The sequence below is a fragment of the Solea solea genome, chromosome 12 (assembly GCF_958295425.1).
Source record: "Solea solea chromosome 12, fSolSol10.1, whole genome shotgun sequence".
Classification (NCBI taxonomy): domain Eukaryota; kingdom Metazoa; phylum Chordata; class Actinopteri; order Pleuronectiformes; family Soleidae; genus Solea; species Solea solea.
This window is the reverse complement of record NC_081145.1, coordinates 20,577,378-20,598,428: the sequence shown is the minus strand read 5'-3', so window position 1 is coordinate 20,598,428 and position 21,051 is coordinate 20,577,378. Positions and strand designations below refer to the sequence as shown.

General features: G+C 40.0%; 1 protein-coding gene across 6 annotated transcripts in view; it reads left to right on the top strand.

Moving 5' to 3' along the window:
* The window catches only part of cadps2 (Ca++-dependent secretion activator 2), a 135,869-nt gene that overhangs the window by 91,826 nt on the left and 22,992 nt on the right, over window positions 1-21,051 (top strand). For 4 of the 6 annotated variants that reach the window (XM_058645624.1, XM_058645622.1, XM_058645626.1 and 1 more), the window contains exons 15-23: window positions 561-624; window positions 2,639-2,762; window positions 3,064-3,164; window positions 9,089-9,245; window positions 13,134-13,275; window positions 14,386-14,505; window positions 15,566-15,595; window positions 18,064-18,219; window positions 18,300-18,447. In XM_058645624.1, coding sequence (XP_058501607.1) covers window positions 561-624; window positions 2,639-2,762; window positions 3,064-3,164; window positions 9,089-9,245; window positions 13,134-13,275; window positions 14,386-14,505; window positions 15,566-15,595; window positions 18,064-18,219; window positions 18,300-18,447 — 1,042 coding nt within the window. The remainder of the gene's footprint in view (window positions 1-560; window positions 625-2,638; window positions 2,763-3,063; window positions 3,165-9,088; window positions 9,246-13,133; window positions 13,276-14,385; window positions 14,506-15,565; window positions 15,596-18,063; window positions 18,220-18,299; window positions 18,448-21,051) is intronic. The other 2 variants (XM_058645628.1, XM_058645627.1) reach the window with 1 other exon arrangement.

The window sequence follows — 21,051 nt, the reverse complement described above, 5'->3', positions numbered from 1 at the left end:
AGCATAAACCAACCAAACGTGAAGGACAGATTTTGATTACATTTTCATGGGATATAGTTTATGGCCAAGTGAAGAAATTATTACATTTTGGTGGTAGTTTTTTCTCAAAATAATTACTCTTGTAAGATAGGTTAGTGGATTGACAGTGTGGCAAAGTGAGCGGCCTTGGCAGAGGTTTGCACTCTTAGTGCTTTCTCTAGTTAGTTCTACTGTATATATATGAAGGAACAGAACACCTGCCTGTAGGTTTTTGTCCAATAAATGGCTGACCTGTGTGACCACGTGTCTTTGTTCATTAAGTACTTTTTTCTTGTCAATTAGCAACGTGAAACCTCTCTGAACTGCCTCATCTGAGCTCAGATGGAGTTGAGGTGAGAAAAGCTTCCTTCATCAGTGTAATTAGATGAAAAAGGAGGCAGCCATCTGCTGACGCTAACCAATGTCTTTCTGATGCCTCTTCCATCTTCCTTTTCTTCCGTTTCTTCTTTTTTTTTTTTACACACACTTGTCCTTGAGAGATCTTTCTTAATGTGATGCACGCCCACGTTTTGCATCTGCAGGTACTGCTTTCCGTTTGGACGACCAGATGGGGCCCTGAAGGCAACACTTTCCCTGCAGGAACGGGTACAAAAACACATTTAAATACTTTCTTTTGATTTTTTTTTTATTCCACGTTAGTAAATGTTATTAGTGAAGAGCAGAAAAGTTCAGGGCCAGTGTCTTTGAGCTGTCAATCATGCTGTCAATCATGCTGTCAAATACGGGATAACAAATGTTCTTGTCTGAGAAAAAACTTGAGAGTGATTTATAAAGGTTCCTACTTTTAGTCACGACAAACCCAACGAGACATTACGATGACACGCTCTAACAGTCATTTATATTTATAACACAAGCAGCAAACTACTTTGTATCTGACAAGTCATTTTTCAGCTATTTGAGACTTCTGAGACATGGGAGCAATCATTTTCTCTAGTACTGTAATATACGGTCAATCTTAAATACATTTGAATGATTTCAGTTGAACCTGGGATTTCAAATTAGTTTCTGAAGCACTTCTATATTTTAAATCCCATTCATGCCCTGAAAGCCACATAAAATCAGTTTGTAAAAGAAAATGAAAGAAAGCCAGAGACTGAAAAGTCCTCTCAACAAACCAGAGCTAAGGCACAGGCAGAGAAAGTGCAGCCAAAATCCATCGTCCCACTAGAGACCATGACTTCCTGTGTTGTAGGGAGCATAACTGTGATTGGAGGGCGACGGGAGTTGGTGGGATGTATCCGTTGTAATGAATGTATTAAAGTATTTTTAAGGTGCTAGCTTTCCCAGACTTTAACATACATTTCTTGTACCTAAATTCGGGAGCAACAAGGCTCAGATGGCAGAATGGTCATCTGGTTTGATCTCCTGCTGTGTCATTGAACTCGACAGCGCTTGTGATGCTGTGAGTGTGTGTGGGTGAACGAGACATACTGTGCACTGAAGGGTCGCCAGCGTAGATAAGCACGAAAGATGCAAATCATTGATGGTTTCAGAAGAGCAGAAGTCTGTATACTTGCGTGTAGATGTCTGCAGATACAAAAAAATGTATATATATTTAACCCCTGGGCTTCACACAGGCAGTTTATGTGAGCTAAAAAGTGATTTTGTATAATCTGAGATATCCTGTCACCTGTAAACGCCATGGGCCGGACACACAGGTAGACTGTTTTTCTGACATAAACGGGACAGAGTAGAAACTGATGAATATCCAGAAACTGTTGAAAATGACACCACTGTGGAGAATGAATTCAGTTATTACTGCTCACAAATAGATTTTGTGAATACCTGCTTCACTGAGACTCCCTGAAATGTGCACCTACATCCACACCCAAAATAATGAATAAATACAACATATCTTTTATCATAAATGCTGTAATTATTAAATACCTTTGTGCTAACCGAGGCATTCTCAGGGGTAATTAGTTAAACGGAGGATCGATTACGTTTACACACATCCAGATTTTTGTGCTTCAACTGAGAAGATGATGAGAGTGAATTTTCCATAAATAAATGTCTTGTCTTATATTTTGACATTTTGAGCTTCATTTCATTGCAACTTCTGGAATTGCACTGTTCTGTTGGATCCATGTGCCACACTGGAGCCAGCGTTAGAGAGAAGCACGCACAGAAAGGGCTTCTATGTGACGATAACTGTACGAATGTACAAATCCAATTTCATAACCCCTCTTACAGTGTCTAACCCCGCTAATCATTCACTAACCTTGCAAACGACAGTGAAAACCCACTCCAACAGTGCCTACTCACTCTTTCTTTTTTTGGAGCATTCGACATTCACAGCAGTGATGACAACACTGTGTCCAACAAATACAACCTTTTTTCTTGCACGCATACATTTACAGGGACAAGTGCCTCGATTTCGTGAACTTTCTCTTTTCTCTTCTCTTAGCGTTTGCCATGACTTTCCAGTCACTTTCGATCAATTTATATGACTATTCACTGTCAAGTATGGCTGTAACCTGAAGCTCGCAAACGCTGCGCTGAATTGCGGGTTGAAGGTTTTATCAATCAGAATATTTATGTCAAGTTTTCAGCCGCACCTATACACAGTTTTAGAAATGAGCTGTGCTGATGATTTCAGGTTTTGATGAAAGACATCACCACACCAGTCCCTCCAGAGGAAATGAAGAAACTCGTGCAGAGGTGCCTGGAAAATGCAGCTCGGATCAACTACAGTCAGCTGATTGAATATGCCCAGATCAAGGGTGAGAGAGAAAGAAAAATGTTATTCTAGTTCTCATTTCCATCCTCCTTGGCTGATTTTACATCATTAATGTCCCACTCACTATTTACTGTTGCTATTGCTGTCAGAATATTACAGTACGTGTCACACAAATCTCACCAATAGCAACTTAAAAACATCTTAATGGCCCATCCTCTGAGGAGCAGTGATATCACAGCAATCTTTGAGACACAAGCCAACTTCACTGTACAATGTGTAAAAAAACTAACCATCAGTGTGTTCAATTCCATCCTGCATGTTTGTGGCTGCATCTGAACCTTCAGTGGATGCTCAGGCAGCTCCAGAGAAAAGACTGGAGGACATGATGAGACTGGGGGAGCTCTGCATCGAAGTCCTGCAGCAAAATGATGAGCATCACTCGGAGGTATTTTGTTGTTTTTTTAATCTTACCGTTTGTTCCAGGTCCTCAGGACTTCGTGTTTTCAACTCAAACCCTGAAAGTTCCACACTGAGAGACTGTGTGCAAATTCAACCTTAAGGATTAACATGCATAACAAGTGACATAACGTTAATAATTTCACGAAAAATTGTTTCCAATTATTTCCAATTATTTTCCACGTAGTTGTGACTGCAGTCATTCCAATAGACTGTACAAGCTGTAACCTGTGGGAATAAAGAATGTGGTTATGCCAAGTATTTTGTTTTTGATGAACATATGAATCATCGCATTCATAACAGCAGACTAACTAGATTTAAATCAGCATTGTAACTGCTCCACACATCAATGAGGTTTAATTCCAGTGTGTTTTATTCATCAACCTCCCATACAAAAATATTCAAACGGAGACTTTCATTTCATTGGCATTAATAATTTTACTCTGAAATTCTTTTTTTTCCCCTCTTAATCTCGCCTCTGTTGTCACTTTTGTTTTCGTCTGACAGACGCCACGAGTCACCTGATCATTTCATTAACATTCTTGATCACTTTTCCGCAGCACTGTCCATTTTCTTCCTTTTGCCTCCGTTGGCAGTGCTCATGCTATAAAGTGGCAGATAACAAGGCAAGTGGCGGTGGCGCATTAATGGCTGCGGTGGGAAGCACGATGAAAACAACGCCCACGGCCCATATGCACGCAGTGGTTCCACGCCACAGTGTAAAACTGATCAATCATAGGTGTTGATGCATGGCGGTTTGACTGGCCCTAAGTGACAGTGTGGCATTCAGGCATCTGTTTCTGAGCTATTAATAACACGCTGTGCTCTGCCGCTGCCATAGCGACTGGTGGAACTCTGCTCCGAGCTTCAGATGTCATGTTAACTACAAATTAGAAGCTTCTTCTTTTTTTTTTTTTGTCAGAGCACCGCTATAAGCTGTCGAAGCATAAATTTAGAGATTAACCATAATTGTTTACCCGCTCACTGTCGGCACCAGTCACATGCTAGCTGTGTTTCTGGTAGTTGGTTTTTTTTTTTCATCAGTGCTCATTATGAAAATGTTTTTTCAAGCAGCTCATGAACACACTCGTTTTTTTTTTTGTTTGTTTTTTTTTTTCAATTTAAGACTGAAAAAAAAACATACACTTTTCAAGCCATGTACAAAAATGCTTTTTACGTCTGATGCAGTTTAATTAATTTAAAATGAAATGGTGCTTCTGCTCCCTGCCCCTTACTAAACTCAGTCTTTTATAAAGTACTTAAAAGGGATATTTGAGTAAAAGTATAAGTATCTTACCAGAAAAAGACTTTGGTAGAAGTTGAAGTCACTTTTTATACTATTACTTAAGTAAAAGTCTTAAAGTATATGACATTTACTGTACTTAAGTATCAAAAGTAATTTGTACTTGTGAATGGCAAAACTGTAGTCTAAAGCAGCTCATCAGGACTAGAAAAGCTCTATATAAATACAGACCATTATCAACTCTTCTTCTTCTGATTTTATTTGGTAGTAATGAGTAAGATAGTTAGAGGAAATGTAGTGTAGTAAAAGTTGCTAGAAATACAAATAAAGTAAAGTACAGATATGTGAATGTTATACTTAGGTACAGTACAACACTGACTAAACTTCTTAGATAAGATAAGATAAACACAGAAGATAAATATAGGATAAAAATCCTGCATTGACACCTGTTTTTCTTAAGTCATTCCTTCATCATTCCAGCAGTTGTGCTTCAAAAATTTGAACCCCTTTGCTGTTTGTTTGCAGACCTGCTTTCCCTTAAATTGTCCAGTTGGTGCACAAATAGTTTTGAATTGACTACAGCACAATTTATCATTGATTACTTGATCTGATGTGCGCCTCCTTAGAATTTTAATGTTAGAATTAGAATGTTTTTTGTGTGGCTGGACAAACAAAACAAAACTCCCCCTCCTTACAGTCATCTGCCTCGACCGGTTGGGGTGAAAGGAAAGACGAAGGCAAGGTAGAGACATAAGAGCGGGACCAGGAGCAGATATTATAACAGTTGTGAATCAGTTATGAACCAGTTATGATATGTTTATAGAACTATAATGTCATTTATACAAGCAGCAGCAGAGATTGTTGAAGAAAAATCTCTGGATCCCCAATCTCTCCACAATGTGGATATAAATTAGGATTAGATTAGAAGGATCAAAGATGGATTTATGTTGAAAGACATCGTGGTGCACATTTATCTTAATGTAAGAGTACGGGGGAAAAATCACAAACTAAATTTAAAAACAAAATCATTTTCAATGTGAAATTATTCACCTGACTCTTTCTTCTTGTTTTTGTTTTTTTTATTATTCCACCATGGAAAGGGAAGAGAGGTAAGTTTTCCGTGTGAAAGTTTCGTCCTCTGCTCGTTGTGCTTTTGTTGTCTCACTGTTGGTTTGTGTAAATCAAATATACCAAAACCTCACATCACTGCTGATGTGAGGTACACAGTTCTGCATAGTACCTGGTATTTGTTATCACTATCCAACAATACAGTATATATTTTTCAGTACTTTGCCTTAGGGTTTGGCATATTTAAGGAAAGATAACTTTCAAATATTACTATATCTATAATATTTAACAGGGGAGTCTGTTGTATTTGGCGACAGCACTGCTGAAATCCTGCGATCACAAGTGGCCGTTGCATGTCATGCACAGTGTCTGATCAGCATTTTGCAATGCAAATTTTACAGAGCACCTTCAACCCGTCTTTACTCAAAATAAACGTACTTTGTAGTGTGATGCACACTTAATCAGTAATATGAAATCACTTGCGACACATTTATCGCAGTGTGTGAGTATAAGGTCACTTGTGTAGTCTCTCCGGTGATGCCATTATGCTCTGTTATCGATTGATTTAATGTGAATCATTGCCTGATTGTATGGCTGTAACCCTTTCAGGACCCTCAAAAATAGAGTTGCCAAACATATTTCAGTGTGTGAATGAATGTGTTTTTTGTGGTAAATTGATCACCAGACGTCCTCCACATTGTTCAGAAAAAAAAGCATTATAGTGGAGTTTTGTGGCGCAAGGAGCAAGATTGTGTTCTGTGAAGGTCTTCCTGCAATAGATACAAGAAATATTAATAAAGAGCACACTGTTTGTATATTGTGCTTTGCAGACTTAATACTGAGCATTATTAGACTCGGCTGTGGAAAAAAACCAACAAATAAGTGATAAAAGGGAGGCCTCTGTGACGCTACACATCAACACATTGTCTCCAGTCTGAATATGGTGTAAATAACCCCTCTGCTCTTATTAATTGCAGTTTGGTATAATTATTTTCATGCTTGCTGTTCGAGCCTAAGTTCACTGCAGCAGTAAATAATGAAGGCAAAGAAGAAAGGGAAGAAAAAAACGATTTGAGCAGAAATATGTGTATATGCCGGTCGAGATCCTTAAGATCCTAGAGATTTTTACATGACCCCGTCTCTTAGAAGTTTTTTGTCTTCACTTAGGCACACTTATATCGTAATGGTGGCTTTGTCAGGTAGTAATAAAGTAGTTAGTATACACTATATGGTTTAGGATTTTGGGCTGTCCCAGACAAAATAAAATGTCTTTGGTCCTTGGTAGCTCCACATGTGTCAGATTCTCAGAAAATATTTTAACAGTGTCAGGGAAATGAGGATAATATCTTAGGATTTTGTTACACACACATGAAAAGAACATTTGCTAGTGCACCATTTATATAAAGCTAGTTTTAATACAGTACACAACTTAATTTTCCTCATGACATCAATTTTAATATACAGACTCTGACTTGATCACATTTTAGTTGCAGACCATCCATTTTCTACTGCTTTATCCTCTACATGAGGGTCGCGCTGTGTCAATCTCAGCTGACATAGGGAGATAGAGACAAACAAACAACACAGTCAATTTATAGTGTCCAATTTACCTAATACCCATATTGCATGTTTTTGGACTGTGTGCGTAAACAATATTTGAGAGAAATGGTGATTTTGTGTATATAGAAAGTGTTTCAATCTTTTAGTTCAGCACTTGAACTAAAAGTTCAACAAAAGTGTTGCGTTTAGATTTTTTGGGCCGTACTAAATCTGATTGAGGGCTGTGATTGGCCCACGGGCCGGACTTTGAACAGGCCTGAAGTGGATTTTTTAGTGTGTGCTGGACAGGAGCATGACAGCTGTGTCATTTGAAACTAGCAAAGACTAGAGACCGGACTCGAGTACTACGTCAGTGCATTTTGTGACAGGTCATTTCTTTAGGGGAGGATGCAGAAGAACAGATGTCCTTGATCAGCCCCCGAACATGCTGACACAAAAAAACACATTTTAATTGTATTTTCATTTTTTCTTTAATTGTATTTTTTTGTATTTCTGTCTTCAACGGTCCTTTCACGTCTTCCCCGCTTTGTTTTTTTTCTTTTCCTGATTATTTCCTCTTTTTTTAACAAGATTATTCCTTACTTTTATGTTTCTTTCCTTACTTGCTTTTCCCCCCCCTTTCTTTTGTTTCTCCTTCACATATTCTTATTTATTTCCTTCTCGTTCCCATTTAATTTTCTTGTCTTTTATCATTCTTGCCCTTGCGTGTATTTTCTTCAACATCTTCCTCTAATTGGCTGATAGACTTGAACTAAAGCTTATACAGAATGAAAAATAACTTATTTTGGCAACAGCATGCACAGGGTATGCATCATTCCTCTGATGCTTCTCTATTTCTTTTTGTTTCATTTGATTGTTTTGTCAATACTCCCTACCCTCTTCCAACTTCCAAACACATCTGCTGTTTGTCATTATCTCTCTCCTCGTCGCTTCCTCTGCTGCTGTTTGTATCTTTTATCTTTCATTTTTGTTTTGGTAATGGACTGATTTGACTGACCTTTCTGTAGCGACAGCGGTTATTAAAATGGAAGGAGATGGTTTATTGACATTTGTTTGTCAGAAACAAGAAATCGAAAAGGCATGTTTGAATGGACCGACGAGTCGTTCCTGCAAGGCCTTGAGTAGGAATTTTTATTCCCCTCTTGCATCTCTGCCTGCATTGTACACAAACATCGACCTGAGTGCATCAGTGGGATTCAACGCTGGTTGCACTTTTCTCTCAGAGGTCCTTTAGTCATGAATAGCAGTGGTCACCTGAGCAGGCTGACCTCTGTCTGCTGAAGAGCAGCACAGGCTGAATGCTCTTTAGACTGAAGATATCAACCAAGAGTGAATCAGCAGGTCCTTTCACATCAGCACCTCTTCTTCTTTTTCTTCAATTTAAATTACTCAGCACACACTTTCATTGTCATGGGGAGAGTCAATGAGCTGCCCTGCAACATTAAATGTAAACATTGCATTGACTCCTATTTATTTTGATTTGTGCAGCATTAACAGGTTATCTTGTAGAATCAGATCAGGGGTCAGTAAGACCTTTGTGATATACTAAAAACCCAGCGGGTTCACACTAATGTAAGGTGTCCTTTAAAAATTCCCACAAGTGTTTTTATATTTTAACCCTTCTAAGAAGGTTCAGTGGAAGAAGTACCCAATGCAAAAAGTATATTCTACGGTTTAAAATAAACCTGGACATTCAGTAGTTCTTTACGATCATATTTTAATCGCGAATTCAAAGTATGTGCTCAGAAAGCAAGTGTTCCCTGAACAGCTACCTGACTACGTGTCGACTGTTTCCTTCACCATGCAGCCCTAATGAATGAGTGAAAACTAACATTACGTTGAAAGACAGATATACAACACGTAACTTACCAATGTACTGTAGAAACACATGTTAGCAGATGTGTATATGTGTGTGGAGAAGAGAAGAGTAAGGCAGCACTGTTTTGGTAATTACTCAGAAATCCAGAAAATAACCATTCCCTCTGATATCACAAAAAGTGTTTCAATGTGTTCTTCTGTTCTCTGTCATCTTCCCCTCTCAGGCTTTCTTGTGGTGGCCGGAGCTGATGGCCGAACACGCCGAAATGTTTCTGTCACTGTACAGAGCCAACATGGACGCCGCGCTTCAGGTCCAGCCTATCGACTCATGGGACAGCTTCCCACTTTTTCAGCTTCTCAACAACTTCCTGCGAACTGACTGTGAGTTCACATTTACGTACAGTATATGAATTAAAATGAGGAATATAGTACACGTGGTTGGACAAAGAGCAGTGCTACAACATACAATAACTTGTGATAAAGTGATAAAACTGATGTATCAACTCTCCTGCTTTTAAACCTGTTTCAGTCTGTGTGACATTTTAAAAACATCGCACCTTGTTTGATACTGAACAGAAACGGCTCATTTCATTCACTCGTTTACCTCCTCTCTACTTGTTTTTATTCCTTTTTAGAAAAAAAACCCAAAAAAAAACAACTGTTGTTTTTTTGGTGATCTTGCCTTGTATGACATGGCACATGGTCACGTTGCTACGAGCACTAATTAAGACTGGTATGACCAGAGAAAACGAGGCTTGTTAAGAGAGAAGGTTAACGGCACCTTGCACGCTCAGGCAGAAAGGTAATTAACACGCAGAGTGGAGACGCCATCGACTGCCCATAGTTTGTCTCCAGCTCCACCGCTCTACCTGTCAACAGGTAGCATCCTTCTGTTTCACCTCTGCATCTTCACCCTGCTCTTATGTTTTTATTTATTTGTTCGGCCAACGGGAAACTAAGTTCTTCAGCAGTTAATTGCAAAAACAGTTTCTGCTGTGAGAGCCTGACATGTCTGTGTGTTTGTCCGCCCTCTGTGTACAAATGTGTTTCACTTCTGCAGAGTTACTTTGTTTGTTTTTGTTTGTTACCAAACCTGGTAGAAGCTGTGACTCATCACTTTGATTAATCCTTGTATATTTCATGTCAATTATTTTTTAAGTGCTTTGTGATTGAATGAATCACTCGCACCTACCAAGCAAGAAAGGAAGGTTTGTTTGGTGCTTTTCTGTGTCTCAAGGTGCTAATGTTGTGCGGTGATAAAAAGCTATAGTGAAGATGTAGTATCCGCTGATGTAGTGTGACAGATATCAACACTGCACAGATTTATTTCGTATTGTTGTCGTATTTTGTTGCCTGACAAAACTACATCTTCCTGTGTGAAGATTTCATTTGACTGATGGAAAATAATCTCAGCTCATTGCTTCCTCGCTTCAAGCCCTCTGTCAGCGACGAGGCTTTGTCTTGGCGCCAGCAGAGATTTGGCGAGACGCGAGGCGTTATTTAACATGGCTGATGCCAAAGTACCTCGAATACAGTAACAGACAGGCAGGCAGACAGAATGACAGCCCAAGGGCAGTGTTGGAAACAAAAAACCCTGTTTCATTATGTGAAGAAGCCACAAATCTTTGTTTCTGTGGCTCGTATCTTTTATCATTTTTTTTCTAATTACCATCCTCTGTTAATGCTGTGATTATACCAAGTGTCACAACATTAGCCGACTTGAATTGGAGTGTAATGAGGCATTTGACAGAATCGAAACACGGAACAAAGAAGATCTTCGTTTTGACGATTTACACAAATGAGGTCTTCCCTCTTTGTTAATTACATCTAAAGTGAGAGGAAAGTGATTTTAATCCAAACTGATACTTCGGTGACAAAAACCAAAAAAAAAAAAAAAAGTGTTTGGAGGATAACCACAGTGATTCAATCATTTCCTGCTCTTCTTTTTTATCCATTTATACAAATCAACAGAAACATCGGGTTCCCTGATCTCAGGTGATGATATGATATTACCCATTTCCTTTAGCAAGTGTATTATCTGTCAGTTTTTCCTGTGGATTATTTTAAATGCTCACTTGATTGTCAGCATGTGAAGGCGAGCGGTTGCGAGGGAGATGGGCTTTGCTCTCCAGAGAGCTAAAAAGGCTAGTGTTAATCATGACAGAGTGGAGCGGGAGGAATTAAAACTAATGAAGTCCTGAGAGACCACCCTGCTCGCTTCTCACCAACGCACACTATTTATTTGTCTCTCAGTACTTTGGACTGTTACTGTCACTGAGGATTTGCCTGTTTGTCTGACAGTCTTTATCAAAACTATAAGGGGAAGTGTTGGAGGGAGATACTGTACATGCAATCTGGTACAAAGTCTATCTCTGGTGATAATTGTCAGGTTTGATTGAATCTGTGACGTATGTGTATATGTACACATGCATCCATGCACCTTTATGAATAACAAGCAGGATGTGGTCAGTTTGAATATACATCCGTGCAAAAATGAGCCTACTTCTCTCTTGATTTTAATATGAGTTAACATTTTTCTGCAGATATTATGGTCTCCTCTTTTTTCCTTTCCTCTGACCTCCCACCGACCCCTCCTCTCTCTCTCTCTCTCCACTCTCCTACCCCAACCTGTCGAGGCCGGACATTTTTGAGTCTTACTTCTATCAGAGATGTATTCCTGTTAAAAGGGAGTTTTTTTCTCTCTCCACTGTCACCAAGTGCTTGCTCGTTGTATGAACTGGTGAGTCTCTCTATTTGTAAGTGGAAGGTCTTGACCTTAGTTTATAAAGCGCCTTGAGATAATGTATGTTACGAATTTGCACCATACAAACAAAATTGAATTGAATTGAAATACAAGTTTCTGGTCTTCTTCAGTATAGCATGATGGACACGTTGCCCTGATGGTCAGTCTGTGGGCAGCTTCATCACATTGATGACCACTGAGGCATATTTTGCCGTCAGCTGACCTTAGCGTGTAATAGAAGATAAATTATTGGGGCAAAGAAGACTTTGTGATTCACAGTTAGTGCCATGATTCCAGGTGTAGGTTGATGTAAATGTATTTATATAGCGCTTTTCTAGTCTTAATGACCACTCAAAGCTACTTTACACTACAGTTTTGCCATTCACCCATTCACACCCATTCACTCACACGGAGCAATGTGGGGTTAAGTGCCCAAGGATACTTCAGACTCGCGGTGCCGGGAATCAAACCCACAACCTTTGAGTTGCCTTGCTTTACCACTGAGCTACCGCCGCCTCTTGTGCAGTTGATGAGCTCCGCCCCAACTCACTTCTCTTCCAAATATAATTATTTCTGGTTTCAAAAAAACAAGATGGTACTCGCTGAAATACTAAACCCCGGGCTGACTGCGTAAACCATAAGCTAAAGTATTTCCAGTATTTTTTTTTATATTAAAAACACTGCATGTTTATCATAGAAGTCACATTTCAACATTCCGAGAAGTAGACTTTCTCCTCGACAGTCTGTGCGTGTGTGCGTGTCGCTTCATACTGGCTCTGTCCAAAGTTCTGTCCAGACTCCACTTTCAAGCACCTCTACACCTCCCTAATTAACACACTGACATAGTGTTTTTCAAGAGCCATTATGGGATTCTCTGATGACAGATGGTGACAAGACTTGAGGAAGTTACTGCTCCTGGCCAAGAAGTGGTCCTAGCCAGGCTCGCTGTTTTGTTTCCAGTGTAGGTGTTATGCTAAGCTAACTGGCTCCTGGCGTTGGCTGTTTATGTGGTATTAATATTTTCATCACGCTCTCAGTAAGAGAATTTAAAACTGCCAGACTCATCCTCGTATGACACGAGTGTCCACACGATAGTTTGGCCACATTGAGTTATTTTGCAGCTATCACACTCACCTCTTATGTTGTGTCAGCCTGGGCATCCACCAATTAACGTGGGCACCAACTGAGACTCGGCCACAGGAAACAAAGTCTCCAAACAGCGTACATTTATAGTATAAACAAAGTCCTGATATCCTGTGAAACCCTCAACACAAGCAACTGAATGTGTTTTTGTTTTTCCTAGTAAATATTGTTGTAGAACAAATTCAAAAATACAGTGTATTTTTTACTGACGCGATTCAAGTTTGTCTCACATTACGCACAAAACTCACAGGTTTTATGAAGAGGATCAAACCGCCACTCCTGAATAATATTAATGAGCCATAGATTAGTTCTGATATTCATTTCCATGTAAAATAGTCTGAAAAGTAACTAAATGTTCTCCCCTGTCGGCTCCTCCCCCACAGCTCACCTTTGTAATGGAACGTTCCATAAACACCTGCAGGACCTGTTCGTCCCCCTGGTGGTGCGCTACATCGACCTGATGGAGTCGTCCATCGCACAGTCCATCCACCGTGGTTTTGAGCAGGAAACCTGGCAGTCTGTCAAGTAAGAGTCGCTCTCTTCACACCATGTGATAATAGTCACAATGTCATCATTCACATATTTTAAAATGTGCGTTCAAACACAACACTAAGGAAACAGATTTGCCTTGACTTTATTTGGGTGAAGTCAAATTTCCCAGGTTTCTACAGAAGCTGACATTATAATACAGTAAGTTAAACCTTGAGAGATTGTTTGTGTAAACAAGAAGTGATGTTTTTTTGTAGTATTATTATTCGCCTATTTTTAAATCTTCCTTGTATCTTGTCTTTTGTGTGTGGGTGTTTTATTTTTTTTCTCAGCTGCCATATAATGTCTTACATGGCTGTAACGCTTACATTGTCTGGCACCGTTGCAAAAAAACAAGAGACAGTATGGAAATTCACTAACTGTACAGTCCATGAAAAGAGCGATTTGGAGAATCATTCGTAAGTGTAAACATGTTTTAGCCTGTGCTGAGTGATCTTACTTGAAAATCACACCGTACCAGCGTCAGGCCTGGCCTGTTGTGGTCTTGGACTATGTGGACTACGTTGTTTTTCTCACACCACAGAAATACTATAGATGTGGAAATAATGATATCGTTATTTTCTTCTTGGATTATCTTGTCTGGCATTTCTTATGTAAGATCTTTCAAACAATCAAGTCCAGTGAATGATGGATTATTTAGTTTACATGGTCAGTTTCATTGGTGACCTGAGTGTAGACACCATCTTGTAATGTCATGTTTAGCTTTTATTTTCTATCAGCAGTGTGGAGGTATGAGAGTGGCTGCTCCACAAATGTAATAGGAAAACAGCGGAACAAAGGGACACAAGAGGTGAATGTACAATATGCACAGCAAGGACACCCACAGTCAGTCGGTGTGTAACAATGTACTGGAATACGCTCTTTTACAAACCGCACACCAAACTGCACAAGTGAAAGAAAATATAACAAATGCATTGATTTCTCTGAACATTATTGGTGCTGGCTGTTTAGTCATTCATTCATAACTGCAGGTAAAACAAGTGGCTACTATTGTATGTCATTACTTTTACTGTCGGTATTTCTCATTGTCTTTTATTCTTTTAACATTTTTCTTCTTTGCCATTAATCGACCTCCACCACTGACAGGTCGCTAACAAACAATCTAGCAAGCGTTCCTCTCCCAAAAGTCCCCAGTCTTCCACTGACGCTGCCACAAATGCCCAGTTTTTCAGCACCTGCCTGGATGGGACCGCTGTGTGAGAACACGTATGTAAGACGGGGGGGGTTCAAACACCTCAGAGCCGCTGCTTTGGTCGGGACAAGAGGTCTTTTTGCATAGTTGGTCTGAGAATTTGTAGCAAAGGGCAGACCCAAAACTATTTTATTCAAATCCACCACGGACGCCCGTCAACAAGAAAAAGACCAGACCTGATCAGACTCCAGAACTATAGACCTGGATTCTCTTATCTGCCCTAGTTTTAAACCAGAGTATAGCTGGCATGTGTTTTTGTTATACATAAACCGAGACTTCTATAGTTTATATAAGCCTCATGAAGTACCTCTTCATTTTATGGTGGATGTACAAAGCCTGAAGCAAGTCTTCCTCTTACCTGTAATTGAGCTGCAACCTTGTTGTTCCAGTGTTAGCACACTTATATTCACATGTGAACAGGGCAGGCTGCAGGTGTGCACTATGTAGGATGTAGATATGTATACCTGCACACGTGTCATGTTGTGCTGCTGCAGTGAAGGCACACTTTCATCTTTGAAGAATCTTTCCAGGTCAGTTTCTGGATCAGTTCAGGTCTGGTCTTTTGTATTTTGGGGGGATCCATTCATATTATGAATAAAGACCTCTATCCTGCAGTGTTTGCTGTATGTGCTCGTCAGTGTCGTTACAGCTGTTCTTGTCCATGTAGTGGCATGTTTGGCAGAGCTAGCATCCTTTGAAGGAATGAAATCAAAACAGCATGAAGAAGATTCAGCATACTATCTACCTTTATTATAAACTGTTTTATTGCTTTATTATAAGCTGTTTTGAGTTGCTGTTGCCGCTGTCCTATGCAACTGTTTCTTGAAACAGATATGCAAAGTATTTGTTGTGCTGTTCAGTTCCAGTATCTCTCTCTTAAAATCCAAAGCATGCCGTCGTCTTGTTTGAGTGAGCCACGTTCACCGTGCCACTAAAGCTCTTATGTTTTAGTCGGTGTGGTGCTGCCTGTACGTGATCGCGCCACAGAAGCTTGTTGGTCAAGATTCTGTGATGCCTTTTGTGTTGTGCGGTGTCAGTGTGATAATAATGAATTACCCCAACTTTGTGTTGCAGCTTGCAAGGAATTAATCTGCCCAACATCTTGTAAGTTGAGAGATGTTTTGTGTTTTTCACATGACAAGGCTTTATCAAATGAACCCCTCCTCCTCCTCCTCCTCACCTCCACAATGTTCCATTATCAAACGTGATAAAATGTTAAACTAAAGAACATCAAGGTTGTATATGCTTGCCATGAACAAAAGCAAGAAAATGTTCACGTGGAGTGCTCTTGTAAAGGTTACTTAAAGTTAGTGTGCATTGTGGTTGATAATAACAACATTTGAATTTACACTTGAGCTCTTTAAGAACTAATCAAAGAGTAATTTTTTTTTTCCCCTCAAATCAAAAGGATTAATCTTCACAGCAGCCTTTGTGTCGGTGTATGCAACACCTCCATGGTGCAGAAGAAGTTAAATAACAAGTACTCTTAAGAAGCTTTTTCACTGTCATGAAAATGTTGTTGCACGTAGAACATGAGGACCGACTTACCACCCACTTTATCATGTTTCACATTACCACATTGTCAAGGTGTTTAAATAGACCATCACAGGATTGTACATAATTCCGTTTGAATTAACTAAGTATTGAGCAGCCCGTGGCCAAGAGGAAAGGGACTGGGCTTGTAACGAGAGGGTCACTGGTTCAAATTGAAGGGTAGATCAAGGGCTGGGTGCCCATGAGCAAGGCCGGGCAAGACCCACTTGCTCCCCGGGTGCGGATTAGTGCTGCCTAGTGTGTGTGTGTGTGTGTGTTCACTACTTGTGTGTTAAAAGGATGGGATAAATTCACGGTTACTAATAATTCTATTATTCAGATGACTTTCTGAAGATCAATAAATGTAAATAATAATGAAAATGTAAAATATCTTAGTAAATCAATTTTTTTTCTGGTAACACATGCCACTAAAAACCTAGTAAACAAAACATTCTGTGAGGTTTTAGCATGATTTCTTGCTACAGTTCCAAAAAGGCTTCACCTACATGATCATTTGTTTACTGTGATGTAAAACTGAATGGAAGGTTGGTCAAACAAAATAGAACATTTTTAGACACACTGAGCTGTGACTAATTATATTAAGTCTTAAGTATTTCTCAATGAAAATTAGCAACATCAAAAGGTTTGATTTTTAATAAACATCACTAATTTCATGTGTTGAGTGAGTGACTGTGCTGCAGAACTGTCAGTGTTTGTGGCCAGGTTGGGGGAGTTGGGGGTCTCACGAGGCTTACTGAGGGTGTGTTTCTTAAAAAGGCTCCTCATTCTGACTCCCCCATCCTTTCCCACAACACAAACCACACTGTTCCTCTGCCTCACTTCACTTGGCCCTCCTCAATCCAAGAAAAAAAGAGGGAGATAGAAAAAAGCTGGCACTTCATTAGCAAGCACAGACGGGCGAGTGGGATCGTCCCATTCCCCCGGGGAGCAGGGCGGAGCGCGCTCAGAGAAGAGCACCACTAATTAGACATGAGGGGGATTGCCACAGAGCGTTTAATTGCACTGTGGACTCAGCCCAAAGCATTTATTCCTGAGCGCCACTTGTTAAGGTAACAGTCTTTTAAAGGCGAAGTGAGAAAAGTGAGTGAGTGGTGCTTGTTTTAAACCCTCCCCCCCGCCTCCGCCAACATCCTCCCATGGCTGTCATTCTAGCTGGGCGCTGTACACTTGGATGTCGGTGGCGAAAGCACTACCATGTGTTGCTGTGTAACCTGTGCGCAGGGGAGAAGGCGGGGACACGTCCATCTGTCTCTGTTTCAGCCTTTAGCCGTGTTCACTCACTAAAACACCTCAGCTCAACTGTCAAAACCTGTTGAAGAACCAGGACTAAAGACTGATATTTTTCCCTCCAACAGCGGATGATACTAGGGAATGTGCATGTTTGTGAATGTTACATAAAAACGTGAAAAAATTCCACCTGTCTGCCCATCACTTTTCACATTTACATTATTATTCTCTGGGTTCAGTTTGCTGCAAATAAAATAAATATTACTTGGATCCAAAGCTTCTGTCAGTAAAATACTTAAAATAACCATATTCTGACAGCTATTAAAGATCTGGAGTGTTTGGTCAGTGACATAGGTCTCTAATTCAGGAATACCCAGAATCCGTGCAACTGCCAAAAATGAAGAAGACTCAACTAGCTAACGTCCTTTCAGCCAGTTAAGTTAAATCAGAAGTTAACCAGTTTACTCATTTCCAATGCCATTTGTATATCAATTTAGGAACACTTTATTCAGTTAGCCAACATCTGCCAAGTATTTCTTTTCCAGGAAGCTTTCACGGACATCAGCTAACCCTAACCCATTGTTCTTTGCAACAGTGTTGGACCTAAAAACACTAAAACATTTAAAGTGATTAGTGTGGTCACAAAAACCTTGGGAGGTTGACATCCTTTTAAACTTCCTTCACACTCAATACAAGAGTTTTGTGGAACTCTTTTATTGTATTTTTAGATTTTGTGTGTCAATATTGAGTGTCTTATTTTCGCTGGCTAATTCTCACCATTCTCTCTTCAGTCACGGCTCAGCTACCTCAGAAGATTTGTTCTGGAAGCTGGACGCTCTGCAGATGTTCGTGCTTGACCTCCACTGGCCGGAGCCCGAGTTTGCCAAACATCTGGAGCAGCGACTAAAACTGATGGCCAGTGATATGATGGAGGCCTGTGTCAAGAGGTCAGACTCTCTCTTGTACCCAATCGTAGCGGGTCCATCGTAACAAAGTCATCTCACTTTTGTGTGCTTTATCCCTCAAGAACAAAATCTGCGTTTGATGCCAAGATGCAGAAAGCGAGTAAATCGACAGACTTCCGGGTGCCACTTTCAGTCTGCACCATGTTCAACGTGCTGATGGACGCTAAGAAGCAGTGCTCCAAACTCTGCGTGCTGGACACGGGTCAGGAGGTGAGCTCGCGTTACATGACTGGTCACACTGGGTGACTATCGATGTCTGCTCATGGGTACAGGAGGAAAAACTGATTTTAGCCTCTTATCAAAAGGCCCATTTTATAAACTCTACACCCACTCTAACCTAAGTCTCTGATGTCTTAAGAATATTTCCGATGCGTTGGCTCACTGTTAGACAGCCTTTTCTAACAGGGAACCCAAGTTTGTGTCTCTTTGTAGAATGTCATACCCCGCACGGATGTTCATAGAGAAAATCAGCTATTTTACATCACAGCCCACGGGATTTGTCGATCCACTGCTGCCTCCACTAATGAGTTTAAATGTGTTATATTGTAACTTTGCGTTGAAAATCCTTTGTTTGGATTAACCTACACAAAGTAATCTTACTAAAATAGGCAGCAGGCAGCTTCCGTGTCCCCGCAAACTAAAAATGCAGATTTTCTCTACAGGAATGGAAAGTTACCACTGTAATGATAAACACTTAACTCGTTCTCTCTTATTCATCCAATGGCAGACCACCAAGGTACAGTCTAAAAGTGCCATGGTCTATCTCATACCAGGGACAGACTACATGTCGCCCTCTCAATGGTCAGATTCCACGGACAGAACAAAAATGAGCGTCAAACACGACAGTTTTGTTGTTTCGTCCCATGTGGTGTGTGGAAGACAACCGATTCTCTTATTAGAAACACCAGCTTGTCAGGCTTATGTCGTCTGACTGTCTGGTCAAACGAGAAGCTGGTACAGCATTTACACGTCCTCACAAAACAGCTTAGAGTCATAGTGTCTACTCATGGGCCCGGTTGGCCAGCAACTGTGGGTGGCACTGGCATGCTCACTTGAAACATGCTCATTAGCTGGGAATGCTGCCTGCCAGAGTTAGCCCTCCACAGTATTCTGTGATGTGAGACCAAAATAGACACTATTTGCTACTTAACTGGTTGCTAGTTTGCAAATTCGGAAGTTAGCAAGTTATCAAACGGGATTAACCAACTAGACAATAAGCTGACAATTAATTAGCTGTGTCTTAGTTCAGGGGGGGCCGCCACCTTTGCAGGGTGACTTGGAAGACCGTGTGCATCGAAGTGGCATGACTCGCAACTCACTGCGAATAAAAAGGCTCCCAGCTTAACCTATCCCAGGATACAAATGGTTTTAAAGGAGATAACAGCAGTGACGATGTACGCCTGGAGAGCATCCTTTTATATTCATAGATTCACTTTTTTGTTAAAGTATTTAGGTGTTACATTACACACTTTTAGTGACCCGTACTGTTTCCAGCTGTAGCTCTGTTGCTAGGCAACAGCTGTAAGGGTGGGACCAGTGACCCAATAGGGAAAACCTATAAGCTATTATTATTATTATTATTATTATTATTATTATTATTATTATTATTATTATTGTTATTATCATTATTATAATAATAATAATAATAATAATAATAATAATAATAATAATAAATCCCTTTAAACAAACCCATTTTTCTTTAAATGCTGGTGTGACCAGGCCCTGACCTCTTTATGTAGAAGACCAGAACTCACTTACAATGGATGTATGGTTTTTTTTAATATTTCAGTTCATATCTCACCAGACTTGTTCCCGCCTGCTTCTAATACCCTCAGCAGTCTTTTATTTCCGGGCTTCACACTGAACAGGTCGAGTCAGACTGTCAGATCAGCCACTAAAAACGTGCCTGCTTCCCTCCAAACAGCCAGCAAACAGGGAGTTCAGGTGGATTTGTGTTCACTTGAAACAGCCAGACGCTCAACTCGAGCTGTTAAATGGATGACCATGGTGCCTGTGTGAGGCAGCAGCCTTGGCTTCGCTGAGAGCAAAACCCTTGGCCGCCAGCAGTCTTGACAGAGAGTTAAGCTCGCTGTTCTCTTAACCTTCAGCTTCCTCTCCTCTCCAGTTTCCACAAGCTGCTGCCACCGGCGCTCGAATACACCATCTGTCCGTTTATTCCTTTCCGACACACATCGAATAAGTGCCTGCAGAGAGACCCATGCTATTATACCCGACCAAGTGTATGCACATAAACAGCATCTGCATACAGACATTTTACAGTTTTTATTTCATGTTTTTTTGTTTTTTTCTTATCATGTGAGGCAAAAGGCAAACAGGCAAGAATGAAAAGCGAGAGAAAAACATCAAATGGAGGAGGTCACAGGTTGCCGTGCACCAAACTCATACATGAAATATAAATGACAAAAAAAAAGGATTAGATTAATCATTAATCTAAATTATACATGTTCAGGTCCCACGCCTTCTCCTTACACTAATAACTTACATGGCTATTTCATTTTATTTTGTATATATATTATACTTGGTAATATTATAATTTTCACCATATTAGTGTTATCATTATCCTACTTATATAATATATAACTCAAAATGGAATTAAAAAATTTAATTTATAATTGAATTATAGTGCTGACATAATTAAATGATTACTTTAAAGATTAAAGTATAAGCAGCATTTGATATATTTTGTTCAAGGTGGACCTCATTTTAATTATTTGTTAAATATTTTATAAAGATAAGATTATATATGTTATGCTTTTCATACTGCATGTACATAGAAACATTTCTGTGCATAAA